At 36.7% G+C, this 21,592-nt stretch overlaps 1 protein-coding gene across 1 annotated transcript in view; it reads right to left on the reverse strand.

Moving 5' to 3' along the window:
• Positions 1–7,845, reverse strand: part of LOC135216869 (uncharacterized) — a 289,397-nt gene extending 281,552 nt beyond the window's left edge. Inside the window, exon 1 of the mRNA XM_064252384.1 lies at positions 5,747–7,845. Coding sequence (XP_064108454.1) covers positions 5,747–5,834 — 88 coding nt within the window. The 5' untranslated portion in view covers positions 5,835–7,845. The remainder of the gene's footprint in view (positions 1–5,746) is intronic.
• Between the last annotated feature and the right edge of the window lie 13,747 nt (positions 7,846–21,592).

Genomic DNA, 21,592 nt, shown 5'->3' on the forward strand with positions numbered 1-21,592 from the left:
TTACACCAAAGGGAAATATTGACTGATAAGTGCCCCGTTTCCGACAGGATTCAACCGACGCCCTCTTATCGTTTTTTTTAAAACCAGGCATAAGTACGAATCCCGACGGGGGCGAAGAAGTCCTTAACAGTTAACATACACGTTGGGTGTAATTTATACCTAAGGTATGGTGAACTTTTATATATATATATATATATATATATATATATATATATATATATATATATATATATATATATATATATATATATGGTGAATTTTATATATATATATATATATATATATATATATATATATATATAAAAGTTCACCATACCTTGGGTATAAATTACACCCAACGGGTATGTTAACTGTTAAGGACTTCTTCGCCCCCGTCGGGATTCGTACTTATGCCAGGTTTAAAAAAATGATAAGAGGGCGTCGGTTCGAATTCTGTCGGAAACGGGGCACTTATCAATCAATATTTCCCTTTGGTGTAAAGAACTGGATATTAAAGGGTAATTGTGGCATAACACCTGTGAATATAAAAATGCCACGAAGTACGTCAGGCAATCGTAAACTTATGTTGGTCTGATGACTTTGTAAAGGTTGATATTAAAATCACTTGATGGTTATGACGAGATCTCTTCTAATAGAATTCGCTGTATGTTAGTTCGCTATGACTCTACTACGAATAATTTTTCTCGGAAATTTAATTGCTTGAGTTTTTCTTAAGAATTTTGCTCAAATGCATTTGGGTATTGTCGCGTTACTGATTTCCTTCAGGCGCACATCTGCGCATAACCGCATTGACGTTTGCATTGTATACGAGATAGAGGGAGAGAAATTAATTTTATTGTCTGCTTGTTTATGTTACATAAAGCCGCTATGTAATTCTTTATTACCTATTATGTACCTTACCAATAAATTCTTGAGACTTGCAATTCAAGGAATTTAGTCTGAGATCCTGGGAAGAATAAATGCTAAGAATATGCTTTTAATTCTCAGATACTTTTAGATTATAATTATTTATTACAGAACATATGAACTTGAATATATGATTTTAACCTTGCATATATGAATGCATTGTCTGCATGTATCTTATATTTATTTATGTTAGTTTGCCCTGTCTTCGATAAAGATTTTTATTATTATTTTTGTTTTACTTTTGATATCGTTATGAAATCATATATATTGTCAACTATACTGCCAAGAAGTTACCGATGGGTTTAGGGGGAAGAACCTTTATAAATCTGATATTTGAAATGTTCGTTAATTTGTAAGAAACAGCGCAAGATGTGTTGGGCCGATATTTGCTGTACTATTTCAGGAAGTGAAAAAGCAGCATCAGTGATATGACTGATTAAGAAAATTGAAAATATGACCGTTCAGTGATAGCTCTTGAAGACGTTGACATTTTGAACTTTCTGAAACATTTATGCCTTAAAGTATCTTGGGTTGTTGTTTGTTTAGAAGGCTCGAATGTGCAGAGAAATTCAGCGTATGATGGTATGTAAAAGAGAACTCAAAATGCGCTGTTGGGTTCCGGACGTCGGGATGAGCAGTTATCAAACTTGAAGATCTGTGCTAGAGGTTGACGTCTTCCCGCCCCTTGCCCGCGTGCCCTAAGTAAGAGCGGCACGCGACATCGGAAAATTCATATCTCTCGGTACTTTTATTTTATCCATTTAAAAAAATATTATTTCTTCGGGTATATTAGCGGTATCAGTTCTTTCTACAAATGAGATATTTGCCATTTGGTTGCTTCCAAGAGAATTGGATTGCGGTGATTGCAGTCTAGCACTCCACAATGTCATTCTCAGGCCAAAGTCACTATATTGTCTGAGTTTTGGGAATTGTCACATAAATCACGATGAAAAATAACTGCCTTCATTTTTTTAGGGCTAAACATCACTGATATTTGAGTCTGTGATATTGAAGCAAGTCATTATTAAGTGTTTTCACTAAGTAATTGATGACAAGTAGGTTCTCTAATTTTCGTATGTACTAATTTCAATCACTGCGACCAAAAGTAATTCCCATCAGGTAGAAATATTTGATGGCTCTGTTCCTGCGTAAATTTGTCGCCACATGAGGAAGCTTGCGGTGTTTTCATTTCTCTCTCCCTCTTTTTTATTGTAAAAATTTAGTCCTGTCACTCACTCCATTTTTCAACAACCAGTTTTCTCCGCAACTGTGCTGAAATGAAACAAATATTGCGCGTACATTTTTCGATAAAGGGGGAGAGGACACTCCCCCCCCTTCCCCACTATGTTGAAGCTTTCTATTTCAGTAACATGATTGAATCGATGGTGCTGCATACTATTCTTTATAAGAGCAAGTGCATTCCGAAATGGACGGTGTAAATGAAAATTCGTAGGCATGTCCCTTTGGTTTTGAGCTTGATATTGTTTTCAATAAATACTTATTCCCCTTACATTATTTTCAGTCGATTTGTGCAGTCCGAATTGAATGGGAAAGTGTAGCGAAAGTTATTTACAATAGAAAAAGTAACTGAGGAAAAGTGATTGACATTTACCTTTTATGAGTAACGGAAATTGTAATTTGTTGCTGATGCATATTTTCAAAATCGAAAACTGCTGCAAACATTAGCTTTCAGTTTTTTTTTTTTTTTTCATTCCGGGAATTTACCGATTGACTAAGTTTGGAGGAGATTGATTTCCTTATCACGCAATATGCTTCACTTATCAACTCTTGAAGTCATTGGCTGTAGATAGAGGTAGATTTAAATTCTTCAAGGCTGAATGTTTATTCAAAACTTTATATTAACATTCTAACTTTATGGTATATTGTTAGGTCATAAGTAATTTTCAGTAAAATATTAATGTAAATTTTCTGAATAATTTGGGCTTTTCAATGACTGCGTATTGTCTGAAGTAGCCTCGGTAAAGGTAGTTATCATCTGTTTTTAGAACCCGTGCGATATTGTTTAATATTACAACCATCATTTTTAAAACTATATTTTTTTGCCAATTTCTTAATGTAACTTTACTCATTCGTTTTACTTATTTACCAGAATATATACATCATTGATTTTCAAATTCATAATGCATAGTTCCAGAGGTTAAATTCTTAAAGTCTAGCAACAAATGTTTATTTGATATGATTTTGTCTTCTTTTTGTATAAGGTTTTCTTTCTTCGCTGATGGATCATTTGTAAAATTCTTAGCCTTTAATTTATTTTAATATATACATATTTTAGATCTTTAATATTTTTAGCTGGCTATAAGAAAAGTCTGATTATTTCGTCCAGGAATATGGATTTATCTACGTATTTTCTAATCGTAGTTGTGCTTAAAAATATACTTTGCATTTATTTATATAATTCGTCCTTAATTCGATGTGAAAGTTCGATCGTTGCTTTTTATGTAACTAGTCTTTATATAGTTAGTCTCTTCTTACGGGTATATTAAAATTGACCGTTATTTTATTGACTTTCAAAGCTTATCCATAATTTTATTCCAAGATATTTACAAAAGATTTTGTTTTCACGTCAATTCACCATCATATATTTTTTTATATGGAAAGAAGACCTACTGCCTGATGTAATCACCGACTTAAAGTGAATTGCTGCTGTATGAGGCGAATGTTTGCTAAAGCAAAACTTGAAATCGGCATCAGAAGGCATGCAGCCCTGGAGGTTAGCTAAAATCTTGGTGGAATCATTTAGGTAATCATAATGATTTATTTACTTAGCGTATTTTAGAAATGGTTTTGAAATGGTTCTGTAGCCTGGCTGTAACAGTAACTGAATTCTTCATTTTGCCGCATATTTCTCGTGTTGCTCCAACTTTGTCGTTCAGACCGTAGAAGTGCGCTCTTTTTCATGATTTAATGCTTGGCCCTGATCAGCGACTGATTGTGTCAAAAATCGATTGGGGAGTGTTGACTTAAAATGTTAACAGAAGTCCATGGTCTAGAACGAAGGATTTGCGGATAAGAATTCGTGTCAACGTACTGATCATGGCAGACATATAACGTCTATAGCGCAGATTCGCTGAGTTTCATTCGAATCAACTCGGCCGAAATCATTTCTGGGGTCTTAGTGTGAGCTTAGTGAAAATAGTACTCGTTTAACCATCAAGAGTATAAGGATGGGATTATATATATATATATATATTCTATATATATATATATATATATATATAGATATATATATATATAGTATATAGATATATATATATATATATATATATATATATATTATATATATATTAAACATACATATATACATATACATATACACGCACACAGATATGCATACTTATAGTGCAAGCATCTCATAAAACAAAATTGCGCGTGCGCGCCCATACACAATACACATACATACCTATGTTGAGCAAGGAATCTCATAACATTGCGGGCGTGCGCACGCACATACATACAGGCGCGATCTGACCCACACTATATATATATATATATATATATATATATATATATATATATATATATATATATATATATATATATATATATAATTCTTGTGGGAATTTGCGCGTCTTGAATCCAGGAATCTTAATCTTTACAAAGTTAAGCTGGATATCACAATGGGACGAGATCACAATAGTATCGAGATCCCCCAGTGGGAGTGTTGTAAGTTATACCAAATTTATTATCGTCCTTAGAAAATATACTGTGGTCGCAGTAACCTTTCCGTTAAGAGGAAATCTTTTTACAAACATTTCCTTTCAGTGGAAAAAATTTCAAGGAAATAATTAGCTTTGGAAACACTCAGACACGTACTATCGAATTAGGTTTGGTGACGTAATGACAACTTTAAATGGAATTGCTGTAAGAATTAATTTTTTTTTTTTTTACTAACATTTTATGAATAGTACATGGTGTATCTCAAGCAGGTTATAAACTGTAGACATTCTCTTGTGAAAAGATTCTCTAGTATTGTGCAAACCCTAATGACGGGGAGATTTCCTGAAACTAGAAACTAGTACCGGAAGATGTCATGAGTATTTCCGTAGTTCGCCTGTCGTTGAACGGATTTGGGTATATTTCATATTTGCATTCAAAATTGTCACCGATGTATAATGCCAGAGGAATTAGTTGTTTGTATTCAGACGTTGTTTTACTATGATTGTTATCATCATGAGCTTCGCTGTTGGTTTCGCTTTGTTGCATCTGTTTTTGACACAGCAGGCTGTATCAGCTCTCTTACCGTAGATTTTTGCGCCTGACAGTTTATTTTGCTCGTGACCCTTAACGTTCAAATCTGGAACATTACTCTTTGCACTAACAATGATTTCTTTATTTAAGGTTTAAATTACAGTGCAGTGAGAATGATGGCTATTTGCTATTTTTAAGGTTTGAATTATAGTACCGTAACAATGATTATTATTTTTAAGGCTTAAATTATAGCATATCAAGAAAAGAAAATTTTTTTCATTGAAAAATTCCTGAAATTATAAATTTTTAAGCTATAAATGTAATTTCCCCTTTTATCAATAGTGCTTTTTAATGAAGTGAACCTTTTTTAGTTCAAAATGCCAGCGACACCGTTCCTTTGCACTTTGATTGAAACCATTCATGACAGAAGCCAGAATGATCCATGTATTGATTAGAAGTTTAATGATGTCTTCGTGTTGAAGTTTTGCAAAAGAATTAACTGGAAAACACACGACTAATCATTAACTGCACTAATTTGAGAATTAGGTCATAAAGACCTTTAAAAAAACCGTGCATTCCTGTTGATCATAAATCTACATATTGTTTATTAGTAAATTCTTGTTCTCACCTTCACTTTTTTCTCGATCTTTGGGCGTGACGACCCTGAAGGCGGAGCTGCTGCCTCCCGGACACGATAGCGATCCCTCCTTCAGCATTCTGGCGACTTTCCCAACCTCTCGATGTTTAGGATCCAAGTCTTGCCTCTTGCATTGACTGAAGCAACGTCTCGTCAAGGCACAATTCTTTATTTTGATTTAATTTTTCACAATTAGGTAACAACGAATACATTAAAGTATGCCATGTTGGTCTAGTTCCATGCGATTGGTAATATTTGTTTTTCAAGTTATAATTCTATCTCACCTATACAGTTTGTTGTGAATGAATACAGTTTCTTCTTGCATAAAGCGCTTTTTTTTACGTCTCTTATGAATTTTTTAGAAAACAATTCAAGAATTCAGCAACACTTATTCGTGAAAATTGTTTTAGAGCTCTTAGGTCACTGTGTGCTTTCCTCGCAGTAGTTTTTAGAACACCGATCGCATCTAGCCATAAGAGTTCACTGCTTGCTCAAGAATTTCTCACTATCACACTCACTCACCCAAAAGCGAAAGTATCCCCAGAAGGACAAGTTAACGCTTAATAACACGAAGTCCTAGTTTTCAATTGAAGAGATTGTCCATGCAACATAGCGTGCCAGCATCACAAACTCGAATGATGAGAGTAAATTACATGATGAGGTAAGTGCCTCTGCAATCTTTAGCTTAAGATAAATATTTTCTTAGCGGAGCGGACGTCCAACTTTTTTGAAGTTCATTCCGTGTCATTACGGATGCCAGCAGGAGCGTCCTCTTGGAAAAGAGAGGCCGGGCCACGGAGTTGGGTGATTGGTTTCGAGCGGGAAGTTTCAAGAGCTCGCGTCTCGTGAGGCAGGAGCGGCGGCGAGGGCGGCGTCGGAGAGCGATCTTGCTGCTGGCGCGACGTCGTCAGAGAGCCTTTACGCACCTCCAACCTATCACCCCGGCGGACCCACACTGGCTCCCCGCCGCCCCCTAGACGGACGTCCATGTTGCTACAACCACGCCGAAATTCAATCAGCACTTCCGACGCATCCCGTCAGCGACAAGGACGGAAATCCCCTGCTGTGGAACGTCAACTTCTCCCCTACGGTTGCCGCTAAAGCACTTGTCCGCCACTTCATTACCATAATCTTATTGTTGCGTTGACGGCTCTTCCCTGGGCTTCTTTCCGTCAGATTTCATTGTTCACGTCGCTCTCATCCAGCGACGCTTGGTGGAATCAGCATGTCCTTCAGTCACGAAGCTTTCTCGCAGAAGGCAAAAGATGACCACAGGCGCCTTTTTAGGGAAATAACCTGCTATATCACAACTGATTCAATTTCTAAAACGAAAATAAAGACCGCCAAAATCTGTAAGAGTGCAAGGCGTGCACTCTGATTGGCGGAGGATTTAGGCGGGCAGAATCCTGATTGACCGTTGGCTGGACAGATTTCCGGCTCCGCCCACTTACCGCGCACGTGCAGAAAAGGCAACCGAAGGCGTCGCTACTCCCGCCCCAGGACCCGAGACAATTGCCCTATACTTACCTTGTTAGCTAAATCATAGTTGGCATGTTCATTGGAACGCATAGCCAGCGCCACACATTTTCCGATGGGCCAGTTCCGAAGGCAGGAGCGAACCCCGAGTTACACAAAAAAGATCTAACAGATATTAGGGGCTTTCATTTCTATTTTTTTCATCCTACCTTTATATGAACATCTTTTTACTTCCTGCCGGGTCTTTTGGTGTTAGGTGGCAGCTGTACGCAAATCAGTCGAGTCGAACTTCCCTCAATCATAATAACAACTAAGAAATTCGAAGTGTTTACGATGCGCGCCGAGTCTGGTGCCTTCATTTTTATAATGCGTATGTCCTTTATGACAAAAAGTAACTTAATGAGTTGTGTTTCCGCGAAAACAAGATCTCAATTTAGCTGCGACAGTGCCACTAGAAGACTTGACGGGACCAAGTAGCCAAAGAGTCACTTTGTAGAGCTTTCCAAGAATTGATTTAGCTTTCCTCCTTTTCGATTTCTCTTTACTGAAGTATTTCTGTGACACGATTTTCCCCGCAGACTGATTCTGAGAACAGAATAGAACGATATAGTTAAGAGCAGAGTTATCTAAAGAATGAACGCAGTGTGTGCGGTACGAGAATTCTTCCCTTGTAAACAAATCGTCGGAGAGAGCCAGTCTGGCACTCGACGCGCTCGTCCTGTTTTGCTGATGTTACACCAGAGTGATGATGACCCTGCTGCTGCTGCCTAGCGGCTCGTCCCTCTCCTCCGACTGGGGCCAAATCATGAACGACGCTCTCGCTCCCCAAACTTCTCAAACACCTTTTCTTGCTCGTCATCGCCGAGTGATATATTTGTCGGTGTGTATGATAAAGGAGACCTATGCACTTGACAAACAAACAGATATAATATATATATGTATATACACATATATGTGTATATATATATATATATATATATAATATTATATATATATATATATATATACGTATATATATATATATATATATATATATATATATGTGTGTGTGTTGTGTGTGTGTGTGTGCATCTATAATCTTATATACTTACACATGAATATCACATTTCTTCTGCATGTATGTTAAACAGATCTTGCTTACTAACTATAAGAAATTATAAAGCGAATTCTATAGTACCATTTCAGTGTTTTTATGACTTGCATACAGAATGTTTCCTTTACACTTTATACTCAGCAGAACTTTTGATTGTCTCAGCCCTATTGTCATGAGGTCTTATAAAAATAAGAACGACAGGAATTCAGTGTCATTTGGAATTTATAGAATAATGATAACATATCACTGGTGGGATTTAGTTCAGATATAATAAAGAACGAAAGGGGTATTATAGTTTCATAACCATAATCTAAGTAATCACAGAATTTACTTCATGTTCCTCTTATCAAAGACAGATATAATCAGTGATTAAACCTTTTTTGACGTGTGTACGTGTGCGTACCGTGCTGCTTTATGTCTGCAGCTGGATTTTGTAAATCCTTATTCCATTTCCATTATGATCTTTTTTCAGAAAGAACAAAAAAACGTTTTGTAAAAACGTCAGTTTGTTGTAGGAGGTGGAAACATTAAATTGCTGTTAATGATGTTGCTACTCGCAACTTTAATTTCACTTGCGCTCTTCCGTTGTTTAATATCCGCCGAGATTTATTTTGAAACTGTTCTAGTACCTTCAGATTTTGAGACATTAATCCATTGTCTTTCTTTGTACTTCGAGACTATTCCATTTCGTTTATGATAGACTTTGACACTCGATAATGTTTTTCTTATAAATTCAGACTGTCTCATCGTCTTCATCGGGATAACGTTTTCAAATCCCATCTCTCTGAGTAGCGTTACAGATTAAATGAGCGCCCTCCCCTTCCCTCTGTCCTTTTTAGCCCCAATTTCCTGGGTTGGGAATCTCTTCCTCCCCCTCCGCCTTCTCTTCTTCTTTCTCTTCTCTCTTCTCTCTCATCCTTCTCTCTCTCTCTATCTCTCTCTCTCTCTCTCTCTCTCCTCTCTGCCTTCTCTCATCTCTTCTCCATTTCCTCGTTGGATGAGTGGTTTACATGCTCGCCTATCGATTCGGTAGTCCCGAGTTCGATTCCCTGCTCTGCCGATGTGGAATCAGAGGAATTTGTTTCTGTTGATTAAAAATTAATTTCTCGATGTAATATGGTTCGGATCCCACAATAAGCTGTAGGTCCCGTTGGTAGGTAACCAATTGGTTCCTAGCCACGTAAAAAAATATCTAATCCTTCGTGCTAGCCTGAAGAGAGAGCTTTTAATCAGCTCAGTGGTCTGGTTAAACTAAGACATACTTAACTCCTCTCTCTCTCTCTCTCTCTCTCTCTCTCGGTCATTTTCTGCCCTTCTTTCTCTCTTCTCCCCCTCCTTCAGTCTTTTTCTTACCTTTTCTTCTGTCTTTTTGCATTTCCTTCTCTTTTTTTTCTCTCTCTTCTGTTTTTCCGCCCTTTGTATTTTTTTCGCCCCCTTTTTTATCCTTTCTACCCATTTTTTTTAACCGGCACTTCCTTGTGTTTTTTTTTCCTCCCATTCTGTATTTTGCCCAACCTTTCTTCTGTCTTTTCTCCCCTTCTTTTTATTTAATTTTCCCCTTGTCATCATTTTCCCCCATCCTTTTTTGTGTCCCCCTTCTGTCTTTTTCTTCCCTTGTTTTATCCTTTTTTTTTTTCTTTTTTTTTTTTTTTTTTTTTTGCCCTTTTCTCCCTATCATTTTTTCCTCCTTTCCTTTTGTTTTTGCTACAGTCATATCTTCACATAATCTCGAATTTCTTTGCAAGCGACCATGTTCACTTCATCGAAGAGTATAGGCCTTTAGCCATATATACTTCGTACAGATTGGCTGTACAAGGAAATAAGATAATCAATACCTAGCGTATCCGTTATGTAACAGAAGTGGTCTACCTTTTTCCGAGGATATCTTTCTTCTTCACAATATGGTCGACATATTCCTTCCATTTTCCTTTCGCTTTAGTTATGCATTTTGAGCATCGAAACTCTCCTACTGAATGTACATTTTCCAGTCATGAGTATGTCTGGCGACATCCGAAATGTCGTGTTGAAGTCATCCGCACAAGTCATCATCAACATTCTGAACTTTTATCAAGAGCTTCCTTACTGCTCACCGCAAGCTTGGTTTTGGTGACAATGCTTTCCGATCCTCTTATCTCTACTTCATTTTTCCTTTTTCTAAACTTTTTGTCAACCTCTTCCTCTGAATCGGCGGCGTATACTGGCCGTCGGCTTCCGGAATCCGTCATCTCCGAGGCGGCTTTTCTTCTGAACTCCTCAATAGCTCCTTTTGTTATCGTTATCAACAGTAAAGAACGAATTGCTAGTCCTTGATATAGACCATTTATTATATAAAATTATTCCTATTTACTTGCCTCTGTCTTGTAAGTTGATAGAGTTATGATACTGTGATAATACCGTCCTTACGAGGCTGTCTGTCACCCTAAACTTTCCCAAACACCATCTCATCATGGTACTCGGTCAAATATATTCTTGAATATCTAAAGGTATATAACGTGACCTATTCTGTTTTGCTTGGTCCGTTTGCAGTTGTCATATTATTAAGACTATTATTATTAGAGGCTAACTGTTTTCACTGTATGAAACCAAACTGACAGTTTTGATTTACACCTATTTTATTTTTTTATTTATTTTAATCGATTCACCGGGGGACTTCTCGAAGGACTTCGGTGAAGCATAAACTGCTGCATATTCATTCTTTTGATTTTTTCTTTCCTTTTTCTGTTACTTGTCATTGGTGTAATATTCTATTCGTAGTCCTTTGTTCCCCTTAAGATACTTTCCTTGATTCGAGTGAGCTCAAGAATAACTGGTAGCTAGTTACATGAAGCTAATCAGTTTTCATTATCGTTGTTCCTAGTGCTTCTCCACATTTCATCTTCCCAAAAGCTTTGTTGACGCTCCAGGTAATATTGAATTTTTCGTAGAAAAATCTCGGTAGTATCATTTTCTTTATTTTTTGATATACTTTGAAACATTGTTCCATTCACGTTTATAGCTACATGAAAACAAAAGATCTGTTTATATAAAGCGGAGTAAGCATATGATTACTGGGGAGCTTTCTGTTTCCAAGTGAACTCTTGAAAATGAATTTAGAGTAAAGAGCTGAGCGATTTAGCGTCAGCCTTCGCTGTCATCTCATTTATTACTAGATGCATTTTTCTCTCGCTGGAATTTTTAAAAAACACTGATGTCATTCTCAGTGGCTTTTAATGTCAGTTCGCTTCCCTCGGCCATGGCTAAAGATATTTGTTCCTTCTGCTATTTAAAAGAATACATTTACAGCATATATATATATATATATATATATATATATATATATATATATATATATATATATATATATGTATATATATATATGAATAATTATCACATCGAACCGTGCCCCTCGAGTAGGACTCCTTCTAGTGGTGAGGGGATAAGGGACCCTGGCTTCTATGGGAATGTTCGTGCATTCCTATAGGTGCCCCGCCGGGTCCTGATGGAACATCCTACAACCCTTTCTCTCTCACTTTTAATCGTTCTCTCTTTTCTTTCTTTCCTGAACCCTTCTCTCCAACCTCTAAATTTTGACCGTTTTTTGGACTGCTTTTGTCAAAAACGGACTGCTTTTGTCGACGACTTTTGGAATGGACTTGGCCAAGCTTTGACAATCCTTCTGATTTGATGGAGGGTGAGGTTGGACGGCATTCCTCCTCACCCGTAGAACTGGAGTACCTGACGTGTCCGAGCGAGGGGAAACTTTTATGTTAAACTCTGCACTCAGTGCTGGGTCTGATCTCGACGGACTGACGACCCTCAAGGCACTGGGTGTGGGGTGTATCTGGGTAGGACTCCTAGGGTGCTATATCACCCTCTAATTGTGGCTCGATGGTGGGTATGGGGCCAACCTGGACGAATGTTCACACCATAGTCTGATGGATTTTTATTTAACCCCCTCTGTTGATGACTCTCGCCTGATTAAGGATTCCGCATTAGGCTCTCCACTCGACCAAACACCGGGACACCAGGGTGTAAATACTGGTGGTGTAAATGAAAATCTAAGAGTTGTATATTGTAGTAATATAAGTGATAAAGTCGATTTTGACATACATAATTACATGAAAACAGTTTGGCAAGGTAGATAGAATAAAATTACGAATTGTTAAAAGTCCCATCTCTTATGAAAGCTACATAACCTTTTGCAAAGCTGATATGCCTCCAAAGCTCTAGAAATCTTGATGGTAAAAATGTCTTTGGTTCAGTTTGCCATGCGAAGTTGTTTAATATAAACAATTTGGAAGAGGATGAGACAGACTATGTGCCCAGCAAATTTGAGGTTGATAGCCAAAAACACTGGCAAAAGATGACCCAAAATTGATTTGGCATGTTGCAAAATTACAAACAGGGCAAAGAAAACTTTTCTAACAGCATGCAAGTATTTACAGAGAAGATTGGTGCCATTCCTAAAGGCAATATTAAAAGATATGGTAAAGGAGTCTTGATCAAAGCTAATAACGATATTCAGATTAAGATGCTATCAAAATTCCAACCAACTGAAGATGGTAATATTTTAGCTGTATCTCCTCATCGATCATTTAACATTAAACGGGGTATAGTTTATAGCAGAGACCTATATGAGTTTGAAGAGGAGGAAATATTAAAAATGTGTCCTACTTATGTCATTAAAATTAGAAAATTGAAAGGCACTCAGCATGCCATTGAATTGACTTTCACCTGCTCCTACTTACCGGAATATATTGATATAGACCACTCTCGGGTTTGGGTTAAGCCATTTAAATATCGACCAACCCAGTGTTATAAATGCTTTGAAAATATGGTCACGTATCAAACTCTTGTACAAAACCAGGAAAGTGCTTTGTGTGCTCTGGTGAACATGTAAAGGACAACTGCACAGCTATAAATACTGTCTCCACTGTGCTGGCAATCATTCTCCCAATTGGAGGGGCTGTCCTCAATTATATTTTCCAACAAGAAGTTGTAAACACTGCTCATAATAACTTTATCAGCATAGGAGAAGCCAAACGCTTGGTTCGAGGTGCTAACAAAAGTGCTGGATCCTCATTTGCTTCCACTGTTATGGGAAATAATGCCTTCCATCAGCATGCTAAAAAAAAACCCATCATTAAAAATAACACACCCTCTCAGGATATTTCAACTTCTGTGGAATGTAATGATCTTCAAAGTAAAGTGGTAAAAGCTGTGATTGATGAACCTCTCCCTGACCTGCAAGCAAATGCTGTCTCAGAGTTGAGCTCTTCGGTTAAGCCCAAAGAAAAAATAAAATCTAGAGGAAATCTTAACAAATCTTATGACAGTTTTCAGTCACCCCCAAAGTCAAAGAAATGTAGAACAGCCTCTCCTATAGAGTTTAAAACTCCAATTTCCAATAGATTCAATCCACTTGATGACCCCTTCCAGCCATTATCAACCTCAAAGCCATTGGAAAAGATGTCTCGGTCCTGCTCAAATTTAAGTGTGACAGACCTTTCCCCTCAATCATATGCAGAAACAGCTACTTCTGAAATGGAGGGAAAACATGCTGACTCACTAAATATAGTTAAAAATTTAGATAAATCTAATCTCAAACTGAAGAAACAGGATGTGCAGGAAAAATGTTCAAACTTCCCTCATCTAATAAAAATAAAAGTCTCCCAGGCAGCAGACTCAAGAGACTTTCAAATCCAAAAACATTCAGCTGTGTTACTTTGAAAACCCAGCTAAATAATGACTTGGCTGGGCACAAGAATCAAAGTTAAAATTCCAATTTAATATCTTGCAATGGAATTGCAAAGGCCTTAGGACTCGTTCTGAAGAGTTAAAATTACTGTTGAACCATCATGATCCAGATGTAGTTTGCCTTCAAGAAACTAAGTTAGGCAACTCATTATACAATCCAGGATTAAATTATAAAATGTTTGTGATGAAGGCCCCAGAGATGGTGATCGAGCTCATGGGGGGGTTGCAATTATTGTTAAAAAGTCTTTGCAACATACAAGTGTTCCTTTGAACACAAACCTACAAGCAGTCGCCATTCGAGCATGCTTTGAAAAAGAGATTACTATTTGCTCTATTTACCTCCCACCTAGGTCAGAAATTACTTTGAATGATATTCAGGCACTAGCTAATCAACTACCTCCTCCTTTCTTACTACTGGGAAATTTTAATGCCCATAATAGTCTATGGGGAGGTGATACCTTGAATGCTATAGGTAGAACCATCGATGATTTTATCGTAAATAATGATCTCTCTCTTTACAATGATGGTTCAATGACGTTTCATAACATTTACACCAATGTCTTTTCAGCTATAGATTTAAGCATTTGTTCACCTGCAGTCCACTTGGACTTCAACTGGTCTGTAGATGAACTTTTGCACGGAAGTGATCACTTTCCCATACATTTAAAGTATGCTAGAAACATACCTTCTGAATCTCCTATAAAGTGGAAAGAAAATGAAGCAGATTGGAGGAAGTATGAAGGAGCTTTCAATTACATCAGGAAGTAGAGTCATTTGAGTCACACTTAGATGCATATGATTATTGGACCTCTACTATATTGGATAATGCCGAGAAATATATTCAAAAACAAAGGGTAAACCAAGCAGGCCTGCAGTTCCCTGGTGGGACCAAACCTGTGGCAGACTGCGAAGAATAGTGAGAAAATGCTATAGGCAATTCAAGGCAAAACCCTCAGGAACAACGAAAACTACATACCAACGGGCCTTAGCCAAACAAAGAAAATATATTAGAAAAGCTAAAAAGGAATCTTGGCTCCACTATATAAATGGTATAAATTCTAAAAACACCAGAAAGATTAGTATGGAAAAGATTAAAAAGCTAAGTGGGAAATTTGTTCCATCACCTGCTCCTACTCTAAAAATCAATGATGTGCTTATTTCAAATCCAGCTGATGTTGCAGAAAAATTTGGTGAGCATTTTGCTGACATATCAAGCTCCAAAAATTACACACCACAGTTCAGTAAGATTCGAAATGCCAAGGTGTCAATTAGATTTAACACTGAAAATAATGAAGCATATAATGCTAAGTTCTCACTAAGGGAACTACGAGAGGCTCTCTCATCTTGTGAGTCAACAGCCCCTGGTGCAGATAACATAACCTACAACATGATTAAACATCTTCCAGAACATGCTAAAATATATCTAATGAAAATACTCAATAAGGTCTGGGAAACGGGCATCATTCCCCCATCTTGGAAGATAAAGCCATAGTAGTTCCAGTCATAAAGCCAAACAAAGATCCATATCAGCCCACTAGATCTACAGGGATCCAATTTCACTAACAAGCTGTGTCTGTAAATTATTTGAGAAAATGTGAACTCTCGTCTAATGTGGCATTTAGAGAAAAACAGATTGTTATCCTCTGTTCAGTTCGGCTTCAGGAAAAATCGTTCAGCCTTGGACCCTTTACTGAGACTATCAAATCAGATTCAGCAGGGATTTTCCAATCAATGCCAAACAGTAGGGGTATTTTTTGATCTGGAGAAAGCCTATGATACAACATGGCGATTTGGCATTGTTAAACGGCTCAATGAAATGGGAATCAGGGGCAATATGTTAAACTTTATCAACTCCTTTTTAAGGGACCGATTATATTAGAGTGAGAGTTCGGGAATAAGTTTTCTTCTTGTTATGAGACGGAAGAAGGTGTCCCTCAAGGCAGCGTACTAAGTGTTACCTGCTTTGCCATTGCTATTGATAATATTGTGAAATCTGTTTCCGCTCCAGTTAGGGTGGCTTCGCTATTTGTGGATGACTTTGCCATCTATGTCACCACATACGACGCTGTATCAGCCTGTAACTACTTGCAAAAGACAATAAATGTCATCAGTAAATGGGCTGATGAACATGGTTTCCGATTTTCTTCATCTAAAACTGTGGCCGTTCGTTTCACCAGATGTACCCGCAATGAAACTATCCCAAATTTGAAACTGAAGGATTGTCTTATTCCTTACAAAAAAGAAGTAAAGTTTTTGGGCATAATATTTGACAGCAAGTTAACGTGGCGTAGTCACATTGACACACTAAAAACAAAGGTTAAAAAATCCCTCAATATTTTAAAGGTGGTATCGGGATTCGACTGGGGAGCTGATAAGAAAAGTTTATTGAAGCTGTATGATTCCTTATGTAAATCAAAACTGGACTATGGCTGTCAGGTATATTCATCTGCCTGCAAGTCCAGGTTAAAGGAATTGGATGTAGTACATAATATGGGATTAAGGATATGTACAGGTGCTTTTGTTTTTAGGACATCTCCGTTGAGAGTATCTACATTGACTCTCATGAACTTCCTTTAGATCTGCGAAGAGAAGAGCTTGGGTTGCGGTACACCATGCGACTAAAAAGCTCTCGAGAGAACCCCACACGGAAAAATTTTAGAGGAGTGTGACTCTAAAAAATTTGGTGAAAGATCTTCCAAACCTTTTCAAATAAGGCAGTTGGAATGTTTAAATGACATGGTCATTCAGCGCCAAAAAAGGTTGAAGGAAGTAGTTTAAAACCATCCTCTGTTACCCCCATGGCTTATTCCCAAGATTTCCTTATGCTCTAAGAAAATAGACAAAAAACAACATTCTGAGGAAGAGGTAAAAGCGAATTTTCTGGAGCATGACCGTAAACATGATGGACAAGTGAAGATCTACACTGATGGATCAAAGTCTGATAGTGGAGTTGGGTGTGCAGTTGTGCATGGGAATGAAATTTACGAGGCAAAATTGCCTGAGTCAGCTTCCATATTCACTGCAGAGTTGTCAGCTTTAGTTAAAGCTTTAGAAATTATTCATAACTCGAATAAGAAAAATTTTGTAATATATAGTGACTCAAAAAGTGCATTAGATTCATTAAAGCAGCTGTATACAATTCATCCTCTGGTACAAAAAGCTCTTTTGGATTTTGTGTCGCAGGAAATTGGTATGTTTCTGCTGGATCCCGGCTCATATTGGAATTCGTGGGAATGAGGAGGCAGACAGATATGCAAAGGAAGCGGCTGTGAGTAATTTGTATCAGATAACCAAAGTGCCACATATAGATATGAAGAGATCCATCAAGTCGTACATCATGAGGAAATGGCAAGAGAGATTCTTAGCCAACAATAAAAAATATAAGCAGATAAGGAAAAGCATTGAAAAATGGCCCTCTTCTTTTCAAAAAGAGAGGAGAACAGAAATTGTTTTGGGGCGACTTCGTATTGGGCACACTAGGTTAACCCATAAATTTATTTTAGAAGGTGGCAGTGCACTAGTATGTGTTAGGTGTAATGCAACCTTATCAGTGGAGCACATCTTGGTGCATTGTGTAAATTACAGAGAACAGAGGCAGAGATTCCACCTTGATGGAAAATCTCTTTGCCGATGTTCTAGATGACAAAGCAGATATTTCTGCACTAGTGAGTTTTTTAAAATGTATTGGGATTTTTTATGAAGTTTAATTGATGGCAAATTTTAACTCGTTGATTTTATTTTTTGTTGATTTTATTTTATTTTATGTTGATTTTATTTTTTACTTTTTGTTCATAGTCATCATTTTAAGTACCTGATTATTATTAAAAATTTTGTTTGCTGTTTTTAATAAAGATTAAATGGTGTTGAATGGATGTATGCATGTCAGGTTTTTTTTTTTTTTTTTTATGTATTTGGTTTTGCGTGTGTTTGCGTGACTTCGGCTGTGGGATTCTTTGGTTGCAGTATGAGTAGTTTTCAGTGAGAGTGAATGGTTTTGGTTTGGTTGATATGTGATGTGAGATCGTCTTGGTCCTGGTTGTTGTGTGTCGTTCGGTGTTTTTAATTGCAGTTTTAGTTGGTCATTTGTGTGAGAAGTTTAATTGATTCATGTATTCCATTCATCTAATTCATTTCATTTAACCATATAATATTGCAGCGCTGAATGACCTTTGCAGGTTCCAGCGCTTGGGCTATGCCCTAAATTCCATAATCAATCAATCAATCACAACGAACCGTGATTCATTTATGTATCATTCTAGCTACAAATGTCCTTTAATATTTAAAATCGCTCTACCTCGGAATTGACATAATTTCATATATGTACCGTCTCTGTTGGCTGATTGGATAGCGTCACTGTCTGTCCTGATTTCGTTCCCGTCCACGCTGGACGGTGGTTCGATCCCAGTTGGGGTGACGAAAGAATTAGTTATCCAACTTAAAAATTTCCCCTTCGGTACATAAATGAAAATATATCAATTCCGAGTAGAGCGAATTTATATATTAAAGGACATTTGTAGCTCGAATGACACACATATATATATACATATATAATATATATATATATATATATATATATATCTATATATATATATATATATTATATATATTTATATATATGTGTGGGTGTGTGTGTTTTGATTGATTGATTTGTTAGTTCTTACTGGCGTCGCAACAACGATGTTATTGACGCCGTGTGTGTGTGTGTGTGTGTTATATATATATATATATATATATATCTATATATATATATATATATATATATATATGTGTGTGTGTGTGTGTGTATGTATGTATGATATATATATATATATATATATATATATATATATATATATATATATTATGTATATAAGCGGAGCGTGTGTGTTTGTGGTTTCCATTGGCGCGTATTACTGCTAATTAAGTATGTACTAGTTAATTTTGGTTGTGAAAGGCTGTTTGGCAGCTTCAAGAGGCCAGAGCTAGATCTCCATGTAATCCGCAAAATCTTTACAGAACACAAAGTGGTGCATGAGTCAATGTTAGAAATGATCGCTGGGAGCATATTTTATGACGTTTAGATGTATTTTGCACCAGAATGGGAAAAGGACCAGCAATCTCATCCCAAAGACTTGATAAGAGCGAGAGCTTGAAAGTTAACACCTGTTGTCGCTACCGGAAAGGAAAATATAGAAACGCGCCCTCTCACACACGATACATACGTATATACATCACATTTTCTGTATATATATATAGATTCGAAACTTCTAGTCTCATCATCTGGGTTCTGTAAAACAATGCAAATTATAATGACGCATATGTTCAGTCAAAAAAACAATTACAAAAGTTAAAATTAATAAAATGTGGAATTTATAAAAGGTAGAAAATGGAATGTGCAAAAAATTAATAGTTTGAAAAAAGAAAAAAAAAAGCAAGAATATTATAATATTAAAAATAGAAGAACGTTTAGTGCCTAACTATTACAGCTAAGAACTAAGTGACATTCTCAGCTCACGTGAAGAAGTCGTCGTCTAGATCTAGACTGTACGTGAAACGTGGCAGTTGAAAGAGATTCTAGGATGCAGAACCATTTGGGCAATTGGGAGATGATTTTCAAATCTTGACATGAAAATGTTCAATATTTTTTTTCAATGATCTTTTATATTACAAAATTGTTTAGTTTGTAATTGACGTCCTGTCCTTATATGGTAAAATAATGACCGGATGATCTTACCATTTCTTGGACATGATCTGTTATTCAGAGCTAGGAATATACTGTGATTTGGCTTTTATAACATTAGTTTGAATTCATTCTTGTGTCCAAAAGGAATGGAAGCAGTAACGATTTTGGGACATTAGGTATGGACAGACGACTTTGAAATGGGGAAGAGGCGTTTAGGAACTCTTAGAAATACACATCTATCTGGTAAAAGTAGCCAAAGTCGGTTTCATTTCATCTGTCCGCCCACGGGCGAGGCTGTGGAACATGACAATAAACGGTTCAGATATCGTTGGCTTATTGTGATAAATTTTAAACTATTTCTTCAGCAGCATATGTGAATGTTTGTTTATGCAAGAACCATCGCCCTTCCTATGTACATTGTAAAGATGCGTGGTAAATTCTAACTTATTGATTTTACTTTATATTGATTTTATTTTATATTTATTTCTTTTGTTCATTGTCATCATTTTAATTACCTTATTATTATTCAAAAATTTTATTTGTTGTTTTGAATTAAGGTGTAAATATTGTTGAATGGATGTATGCATATCAGGTAATTTTTAGATTGTAGCTTCAGCTGTGGGATTTTTTAATTGTGGTGTAAATGGTGTTGAATGAGAGTGAATGTCTCTGTTTTAGTTGCTACGTAACATAAGACGGTCTTAGTCTTGGTTGTTGTATGTCATTCAATATTTTTCATTGCAGTTTTAATTGATCATTTGTATGAGAGATTTTAATTGATTCATTCATTCATTCATTTAATCCATTTCATTCAATCATATAACACTGCAGAGCTGAATGAACTTTGCAGGTCTCAGCGCTTGGGCTATGCCCTAAATTCCATGATCAATCAATCAGTCAATTGTAAACATGCGGATTTGTATCGATAATATACCAACACAAGCACACAGAAGACAGAAGACGAGCTCGTATCAAACAGTCTACTCAGATCAAACACAAACCAACAGTGAGCTTTCAATTATGACTCGACTCGTTAGTATCCAGTCTACACTTAGACCTCTGCTCACAATGTGTTCACTACAAAGGTAGCCAAACAGTCGATCGCGGCCACTTGTTTGGTCGATCGTCGTTCCCCCACAATCCTATATAAACAAACAAACAAAAACAACAAGCATATATATATATATATATATATATATATATATATATATATATACACACACACATATACATATACATAATCATATACATATACATATATATATATATATATATAAGTGAGGCAATTGTAGTCATGTTTTATTGTACTATGGCACTATTTGAACATTTTTCCCGTGTAATAATATGTGATTATGTAGTATGGTAGATCGTAAAAGAGTTTCAGTCTTTAGAGTAGATCTCGGAGTCCAAAAGTCTGTCCACCACTTCTGTATAATGTCACTTCATGCACATAAAGATAATTTTATTATGATGAAAAAGTAATATCTACGCCCTTAAAGTGAAAAACAACCGCTAGTACATGAAGTAAGGACCAATGTAGTTAGGTCTTTGACACTTATTCGACAGATAGTTTATTTTACTGGCCTTCATTCAAACACATATCCATTCCGCCCTGTTAGGGATAGTGCCGTCAATGCACCTCTTACGGTGCTTTGTAGGCATCACCTGAGATTCTTTGTAGCGTTCCTTCGGCCCCCAGATGCAACCCCTTGCATTCCTTTTACTATACTTCCATTCATATTAACTTTCTTCTATCTTACTGTTCACCTGTCTTACTAATGGTTTCATAATGCAACTGCTTTGAGGTTTTCCTCCTGTTACACCTTTCGGACCTTTTACTCTCCATTTCCCCTTCAGCCTTTGCTCTAAA

This window comes from Macrobrachium nipponense, chromosome 6 (genome assembly GCF_015104395.2).
Source record: "Macrobrachium nipponense isolate FS-2020 chromosome 6, ASM1510439v2, whole genome shotgun sequence".
Taxonomy (NCBI): Eukaryota; Metazoa; Arthropoda; class Malacostraca; order Decapoda; family Palaemonidae; genus Macrobrachium; species Macrobrachium nipponense.